The sequence below is a fragment of the Eschrichtius robustus genome, chromosome 16 (assembly GCF_028021215.1).
Source record: "Eschrichtius robustus isolate mEscRob2 chromosome 16, mEscRob2.pri, whole genome shotgun sequence".
NCBI lineage: Eukaryota > Metazoa > Chordata > Mammalia > Artiodactyla > Eschrichtiidae > Eschrichtius > Eschrichtius robustus.
The window spans coordinates 79,839,487-79,848,894 of NC_090839.1; the positions used below are offsets into that span (position 1 = coordinate 79,839,487).

Here is a 9,408-nt window from a genome sequence, read left to right on the forward strand (position 1 = left end):
AGTCTGGGTCATCCCTGGCCCCCCCCAGCCCAGGGGTCCCTCTCAGGACACCCAAGGAAACCGTTCCAGGAGTGAGAGAACACTGGAGATGGCTGTGCTGTGTCCCTCCTACTTGAACTTCATAAGGGTCCACTGGAAAGGTCTGAGAAATCATCATTAAAACACCAGCTCCCACTTGGTACCCGAGGGGCTGGACCCAGGTGGCTCTGTTCCTCCTGTATGCCCAGTGCCCGGCTCTCTCGAGCCCTCCATTAATTCCTGAGGAATAATGAGCACCAAGGTCAAGGCTACCTTCTCCTCCTTCAGTAGCAAGGGGTGGAGACAGGCTGCAGAGCAAATGGACACGGGAACCCAGGTCCCATCGCCCAGGCACTCTCCTCCCCTGGCACTCTCCGGCCACAGCAGGAGACCCCGGCAGGCCTACAGTATCAACAGGTGGGGCACGCTTTACCCAAAACTAGCACAGACAGAGGATGGAGCGCTGGGGGGTGGGGTGGAGATGAGAAGGGTCATTACAAATGACACTGGTCAGCCAGGAAGAGAACATCTACCTTAGTTACAGCTTGAATTCCTGGCTTGCCCAGGAAAAGTTCTCAACCCAGCCTTCCTCAGAGACTGCAAGTAAAGAAAACTCATCTTCCCACCCCACCACACCCAACCCAACCCAACCCAACCCAACCAGTCCCAAGTGGCGGGCATCCCCAAACCCCCAGGGAATCGCTTACCAGGCAGAGGAGTATACAAGGCAAGAAGCCGAACCCCAGCCCATCTGAGGCAAACTCACAGCTTCCCAGAAGTCCCCACCCCCACTCCAACCAACAGGCAAATGGATTTTCCTCTTTACTCTGCCTGGCGTAGGCAGTAGAGGGCACTGGGCCATGGTTCAGGCCACAAGCTTGTCAGAGATGCAAAGTCTCGGGTCCCCACCCCAGATCTACTTAATCTGAGATTCTTTGGTTGGGCCTAGAAATCTGCATCTTAACAGGCCCTCCACGTGACTCTGACGCACGCCAAAGGTTGAGACACGCCAGTGCAGCAGCTGAGAACCTCAGTCCTGGAACCAGACTGTCCAAGTTCAAGTCCCAGCTCTGTCATCCCCTAGCTGGGTGGCTGTGAGCAAGCTACTTAGGGGGAAGCATCAGCACCCATCTCCCAGGGTTGCTGCAAAGACCTCACGAGTCCCCGCGTGTTAGTGGCGCTTAGTAAACACCCTTTAGAATTTTATTATTCTTATTTGGGGCACTGGGGGGGGGTGGTATATCATATTTCATTTCCTAATTGAAACGACTTGTGTCCCTGGGTACAGCCTGACACTTGAGGGAACCAGCTATCTTGCACTCTCTCTATTGGGTCCTATGGATTGGTCTATGGCACGGATCTGTGTAAAATAATAAGGCCTATCCCATAAGCATCTAATTCCTCCAGAGACGAACTGTGGGCTTTTGTTTCATTCTGTGCCTTGGTTCTTCAACACTCGGGGGAAGAGCTCCCACAAGAACCCCACAGGGGACACCTACAGCCAGGACATACCTACATCTGGGCCCCGCTATCTACAAGGGGTCAGTGAGATTACAGCGTCCCACTGCAGATACAAGTTCAAGGTATCCCCTGGATACTTACTGAATGACATCGAGAAGACCAAGGGGTCCTTTCAGAGGGTGCTTGGAAATCTGACCCCATCCCACCTGGAAGGACCCAGAAGAGAGCATTGGAAAGCAGGAAGAAGACAATATGGTGACATCCTTCTCCCTGCCTGCCACCGGACTGGTCTCTTGCTCCAAATGCAGGTAGGACAGTCGTTGAGTCAGGTCTTACTAATGTAGAATCTTTTTGTAATCAAAATGAATACTCCTTATAACTAGGAGGAGACAGTAGATAGAAGTTGTCAAAAACACAGGCTCTTTGGTCAACCACACATGGGGTTCTGACTCCAGCCTCTACCACTTACTAGCAGCAGGACATCAGGCAACTTAGTTAACCCCTCCAAGCCTCCTCTTCTTATTTCTGATATGGGGAATGGAAGGAACCACCCTGGACTGATGTGACCACTCAGTGAAATAATGCATTTGTAACAGTCTTGGCACTGTGTCTGGCACCATAAGAATTCCACCACTAATTATTATCATTATCTTTATGACTATCAATAGCTCTGGAATTACCATGAGGACATGAGTTAGAAGCTCAGGAAGGGAGGTGGCAGCCTTGAATCTGACTTGGATACCAGTCACATGGGCCTTGGAGAGCTGCCCATACTCAAGTGAGTAATACTCTGACCTTGGGGTCAGCAAATGTCCAATGACCCATCAGTTCCTGGACCAGATGTGACCAGGGTATATTAAAAGTCTCTCTCTTCTCCTGAAGCACTGAGGAGAACATTATACATAGAACAAATTCTGACAACTATCACTGATTGGATGGCACACCTCTCTTTGCTACACTCTCTAAAAACCTGTTTCCCCAACCCACCTCAAACTTTAACAATTGCCCTCAGGCAGCTCTCTCGGGAGAATCCGAGCGTGTTTTTAATAGCAGGCTCACCAAGGCAGCTGCGGGAAGGGAGGAGTCCTCACTGCTAGCTTGCAGCCCACCTCCTAGAGAGATGACATTCCTCCAACCTACTACCGAAGCGCGTTAGCTCCAGACCTGAGGCCTTGACTTTCGCACACATTTAAGCACGCCAGTGTCCCTCCCCTGTCCGACGCCACCAAACGCTAAGCTGTAAGAGCTCTTTCCTCCCTTAAGTCGCCTGCGCCTCCAGTCCCATTTGGCCGCGCGTCTAGTTTCCGCACTTGGGCCGGAGCGGCCAGGTAATCATTCCTGCACGCGTAGACCGGGAGCCAGCTGTGCTGACGTGTTTCCACGATAAAAGCAAACTTACAGCTGGAGAACAGAAAAGAAACGGGTAATTCTTTCCAGCAGCCCTGGCCTCCTGGCCGAGACTGGGCAGGGAGAGTAAAAGGGCGCGGGGGAGCCAGGAGGTGCTTGCCACCCGCACCGCGCGCAGGGCCCCCGGGGGTGAACCCGGTGCCCGGCCCGCCCGCGCCGAGCCCCGTGGGCACCCGAGTGCGTCCTTACCATTCAGTTGTCGGTAGACAATGTCCTCGAGCAGAGAGAGGCGCTTCAGGACCGCATCCTGTATGGGGCTGGCGCTGTGCGCGCTGAGGTTGGCCGCCTCGGCGCGCGGCCGAATCTCGTGGAAGGCGTCTCCGCTGCGCACCGAGATGGGCCGGCACTTGGCCAGGAAGAGCACGAAGCCGGCCACCGCAATCAAGTTCAACACCAACAGCACTTTGACTCTTCTCAGTGAAGCCATCAAACACGCCCGGTCGGCCCTCGCCCCGGACCCGCGCCCCCTCGGGCTCCGGCGAGGCGCGGGGCAGCCGGGGGCCGTGCGAGCCTCGCGCTCCGGACGGCTGGCGAGGATCCCAGCCGCTCCCGGCCCCACGGCGCGGAGGCTAGGGCAGCGGAGACGGTTGGGAGGTACGGGCGGTCGCGGGGAGAGCTAAATGGCTCACACCGAAGCCTTCGGTCTGCAGAAGTGCTCCCAGAGATGATGCCTGCTCAGTCCACGGTGCGCGGCCCCTAGCAGGCGCCTCGGCTTCTTGGCGAAGGGCCGGGGGTCTCTCCTCTGCACCACCAAGTGGTTCGCCGCTGGACCTTGGGTCACCGGGAGCGGGGCTGCGAGCGCAGCGGACCCCCGGGGCCCGCGGGCCGGCAGGCGGGGCTGCCCCGGCGCCGCAGCAGGAGCGGCGCGCAGGTGCCGGGCTCAGGGTTCGCCGCCCGCCCGCGGAGGAGCGCGCCCAGCCTCGGGCCGCACAGCCACCACCCTAGTCCGCAGGCGGCCGTCGTGGCGCGCGCCCCGCGGTCTTCAGCCGAGGACCGGCTCCCCGGGGCGGGCGCCTTTGTTCCGCTCACCGACCCGCTCCATCGCGCCGAGCTGAGGAAAAACCCGCGCCCAGAGCCCGCATCCTCGCGGCTCCGCAGTCACACTCAAGTCTCGATTACTCTCAAAGTGGGGGCAGCACTAGGGGGCGGGCGAAGGGGCAGAGCGCAACGTCCTCTCCGCCCCTCGCGCCGGGGGACACCCCACCCCGCCGCCAAACTCAACAGCGCGCACAGCGCCACGGGCTCCCGGACACGTTCCAAGTCCCGAGCCCACGCAGCGAGTCTTCTGGGCCTGCCGGTCACGCCGGCCTTTCTCCGAGCTGGCGCGTTGGGAGGCTAGCCGGAAGGAGTAGTCGGACCTCAAAAGTCACAGCAGTTCTGTACCCCCCTCCACGAACGTCGCGGGGAGCGCGGAGGGGAGGGACGCGCGCCGTCGCACCCTCCACTCGCCCGAACAGGCAGCGCAGCTCTTCCCGCGCCCCAAGGAGCCAAACGCCGAGTCTTCTAATTGGCGGACGCGGTGATACCTCCGCTGCGGAAGGGAGAGCCCACACTGCCCCGGGGCGCGAGAGCCCGGAGGGGACGCGCAGGTGGCGGCGGAGGGCGGGGCGCGGCCCGAGGAGCGCCAGCTCCTCCTCCGCCGCTGCTGGCCACCCCTCTCGCCGCGAGCCAGTCGGCCACCGCCGCCCGCAGGCTGCTGGACGCACAGCTCTCCGGCTCGCCAGCTCTTGCAGGCGCACCCGGAAAGGCTGGGGGCGCCTGGAGAGTGCGGACCGCGCGGGATGGGGGCAGTCAAGTCATGCTGACGGCTACCCGCGTTGGAGGGACCCTTTGGTTCTCAGCACTCCCGGGTTTGTTCCATCCTGGTTGGCGATGAAGACATCCCTTTCTGTGTGCTCGCAGCTCCGCTTTGCGTGGCCAGGAATGGCTAGAGGGAAAATCTGGCCTGGAGACTCGGATTCTGGTACTTTGGGAGCCAGGCCGAGCGTTAGTGGGCTGGGTGGGTTCCCTCCGTGTGAGAATTCTCATCGTTCAGGTTACAGTTTCTGTGTCCACTCCCACCTCTATACGAATTTTATCGTAAGAAGCATATTTTGGCTCTTGGATTTCCGAAATCTCTTCCTCTTCCCAAAGCCAGGAGCTCCAAATGCTGGAATTCAAAACCCCGCGTTGATCCATTTAATTCCTTGGGCCTGAAACAAGAAATAAGGCTGCCAACTAAAAAAGATCGGGCAGCGAAGCCCAATAAATCAGGTGGTTTCCACCTTACCATTTCGATCTCATTGAAGTGTTTTGTTGTTGTTGTTGTTACCGTTGGGTTTTTGTGTTTTGTTTTGGTGCTGATTTATTATTTGAATTGTTGATTTTCAACATAGAATCTAAGTGAATGAAAAAATATAACAATCTTTTAATTTAATTCCCTTGGAACTCTGTGTCCCGGTTCAATAGGTTTTGCTTTGTATAATCTACAAGAAAGTGAATACAAAACTGTTAGATGAAAAAAGCCACAAGGGACAGTTTTTAACCCCACGGGTTGGGCAGGAAAGGGGTTGAGTAGGAAGAAACCTGAGTTACTGAGCAGTTATAAGACAGGCACTGGGCCACGCACCCTCTCCATGTTATCTCACTGAATACCCAGCTGAGTTAGGTGTTATTATAACCACACTCGGAGGGAAGCTTCTGCAAAAATAATTTTTGGGCATTCGTTCATCCACAGGACTGCAGCTGGAGAGGTTGAGGCATTGGGCTAGGGTGTCCCAGTAGTAAGTGGCTCTAAACCGTGGTGGGTCTGACTCCCAGGCATATGCATATTTGGGAGTAGGAGACCGGAAGCAAATTAGAGGAAATGGCCTCAGAGTAATGGAGATGTTTCCAGGCAAAATTCAACTTCAGTGAGATTTCTTTTCTCCCTCTAAAACCAGAGAGGTCCCTTGCCCAAATTAACTGATGATCTTATCATGAATCTTATAGGTTTCTCCCCTCACCTTCCACATGCCTCCTGGACAGCTACATTTATAAATGACATTTGGCACTCTAGACCCAATGAGTGACCCACTGTCATGGTCACACCCTGAACCCTGTCATCACACAGAAGTGCTGCACTCATGCAATCCTGCACTAAAATCCCACCCTGTGCCCACTGCTTTCCTACTCTCAATTCCAACCAAACAGATTCTCCAGCCACCAGCAACCCGTCTCTCCCTCCCAAGTATTTCAGCCCTCCCATGCCCTCTTGAGTTCCTACTCTACCCTTCCTGATTACTCGAGACCTGGTTACTCATTTATTTCAAACACATTACCAGTAGTGGCCATGATTCACACACACTCATAGACATGGTCTCCCACTGTGCCCCCAGTTTGGCAATCCGCACCTCTGAATCAATCCCACCCAGGCAAGAGAGGGCACCTAGGGAAAACCATATCACCCCAAAGCTTGGGGACATTACCAACTGGTGGTGTATAATGTGAGCTGGATCCTTCATTCTGCTCAGAAACACTGTTCCATGTCCCTAATCAGCTTCTGTCCCCAGACATGTCCGAGGTAGACCAGAAGTCCATAAACAACCCTCAATCAGATACAGAAATTTGTGTGTGTATATCATTTGGGCATTTTTTCTGGGGGGAAAGACCCATAACTTCCTTCAGATTCTTAATGTGGTCAGTGACACCCAAATTTTAAGAACCTGCCTGGCATATGTTAGATATGCAAAAACATAAGCAGCTGAATATTTATTGTAGGCCAGCTGCTTATGAAACCAGTGGTGCCAAGGCACACAAGGTTGATGGAGCTCTCCGGTTGCTTGCATATCTTGACGGAAGAAAGAAAACTTTGGACTAAAGCCAACATGCTTGTATGAATGAAGGTTGAACTGATGTGAAGGGACGGAACTAAATAGAGTCTGCATGCTGAGTAAATTCTCAGGCCTAAAAGGAGCACACCTAGCCACTTAAACTACATACACAGAGATGAAAGGACACGTTGACAGAGTCATCAATTGCCCTGTGCCCAGAGGCTCCCAGAGGGGTGAGTGACCTCCCTCAATTAATGACTGCCATCTGTCTACGTACCATTTGCCCCCAGTCCAGCTAGTAAAACCAACGAAATTATACCTCAGTGGCTGTGTGGTCTGTTCACCAGGGAATCTGGGTTTTATTACCCCTGTTACCAAGAAGCAAACCAATTCTCGACTTTAAAATAAGAAATTTATCTTGGATAAGCATAAAATTCAGTTAAACTACAAACAACATTTTTTAAAAGAGGTTTATTGGTATATTTGTTTGTTTAGCAAACAAAGGAAGGAAATTGATGTATTTCTGTTCGTAGGTCACCAAGGATTTTGATTCCAGATACATTTTTCATTCATCAGCCATGGTCCAGAGATATGGAGCTCTGACTGGACTGTGTTACCTTTGCTTGCCTGTTAAAAACCTCTCACATCTCAGCCTAATCCATCACCAAAGTTAAAAACACTTGGCCATCCTGGGACTTCTCTGGTGGTCCAGTGCTTAAGACGCTGTGCTTCCAATGCAGGGGGTGCAGGTTTGGCCCCTGGTCAGGGAACTAATATCCCTCATGCCATGCAGCCAAAAAAAATAAATACTTTGCCATCCAAATATCTTCTTTGATGAAATGTCTGTTCCAATCTTTGGACCATTTTTTAAAAATCAAATTGTTTCTTTCTTATTGTTGAGTTTTGAGAGGTTTTTTTTTTAAATAAATTATTTATTTATGGCTGCATTGGGTTTTCGTTGCTGTGCGGGCTTTCTCTAGTTGCGGCGAGCAGGGGCTACTCTTCATTGTGGTGCGCAGTCTTCTCATTGCGGTGGCTTCTCTTGTTGCAGAGCACGGGCTCTAGGCACGTGGGCTTCAGTAGTTGTGGCATGCGGGCTCAGTAGTTGCGGCTCGCGGGCTCTAGAGTGCAGGCTCAGTAGTTGTGGCACACGGGCTTAGTTCTTCCCAGACCAGGGCTCGAACCCATGACCCCTATATTGGCAGGTGGATTCTTAACCACTGTGCCACCAGGGAAGTCTCCTGAGAGTTCTTTATATATTCTGGATACAAGACCATTGTAAGAAATATGGTTTGCAAATATTTTGCAAATATTATTTTAATTCTATTAAGAATGTTTTATGCAGAAGAAAAGCTTTTAATTTTAATAAAGTCCAGTTTATTATTACAAAAAATACTTGGAAGTTCATCAAGGAAAACCCGGGGTTCATCTTTCTCCAGAGGCTTTGCCAATCTCCTTAATCTTCCAGAAACAGAGAGGTAGAGACTTCACTCTCATAAAACCATGAACATTACAGCAGATACTGGAATTGTTATTTGATTTTTTAACTGAGATATAATTGGCATATATCATTATGTTAATTTCAGGTGTACAACATAATGATACAATATTTGTATATATTGTGAAATGCTCACCACAGAAGTCTAGTTAACATCCATCACCATACAGAGTTACAAATTTTTTTCCTTGTGATGAGAACTTTTAAGATCTGCTCTCTTAGTAACTTTCAAACATACAAATAGTATTATTAACTATAGTCACCATGCTGTACATTGCATTCCCATGACTTATTTGTTTTATAGCTGGAAGTGTCTACCTTTTGATCACCTTCACCCATTTCTCCCACCAGCGCTCACCTCTGGCAACCACCAATCTGTTCTCTGTACCTATGATTCTGGGTTTTGGTTTTTGTTTTCAGATTCCACATATAAGAGGTTGTATAGTATTTGTCTTTTTCTGTTTGACTTATTTCACTGGAGGTTTTTTTTTTTTTTTTTTGCTTATTCGTTTTTTCCCAACTTTATTGGCAATATTAATGACAAAAAAAATTTTGAGAATCTAAAGTACACAGTGTGATAATTTGATATATGTATACATCGTGAAAGGATCCCACTGGAGTTTCTTTTTAAAGGAAAAAAAAAGAGACAGAATCCATCCTTTCCTCCAATTCAAGGATGCATAATATAAGGGGAGAAAAGACTATGACAAGGGGGGATAAATGAAAGGGGCGAGACCAAGCTGCTGCGTGCGATGGAGGCCTGCCTTGTGTGCCAGCCACTGTACACGCATCAGCCTAGACTCACCACTTACTAGCTGTGCGATTCTGAGCAAGTTACCTAACCTCCCTGGGTCTCATCTGTTTCCCCAGCTGTAAAACAGGAACAATATCCATAATACTACCTCATGAAGTTGCAAAGATAAATGCATGTAAATCAACTTAGCACAGGGCTGGGCATATAGTAAGCACTGTGGAAATAAACAAAGATCATCCAACTGAGGACAAGCAAAGCTTGTATATTCAGCTTGCTATTGCAAGTGTCGACTGAAAACAAAAAAAAAAAAGCACAACCTAAAAGTTGGATATTATGTTTTATTTGGCAGACAAAACTGAGGACTTAAGCTTGGGATGCAGCCTCTCAGATAGCTCTGAGAGATTGCTCAGAAGAGGTCAGGAAGGACCCAGGATACATAAGAGTTTTTGCAACAAAGACCAGGTGGTCAGAACACCAAA

The 9,408-nt window shown here is 50.9% G+C and overlaps 1 protein-coding gene across 1 annotated transcript in view; it reads right to left on the bottom strand.

Annotated features, from left to right (window-relative positions):
* The window catches only part of GALNT17 (polypeptide N-acetylgalactosaminyltransferase 17), a 447,372-nt gene extending 444,059 nt beyond the window's left edge, over positions 1–3,313 (bottom strand). Inside the window, exon 1 of the mRNA XM_068523846.1 lies at positions 3,076–3,313. Within this exon, the coding sequence (XP_068379947.1) occupies positions 3,076–3,313 (238 nt within the window). The remainder of the gene's footprint in view (positions 1–3,075) is intronic.
* Between the last annotated feature and the right edge of the window lie 6,095 nt (positions 3,314–9,408).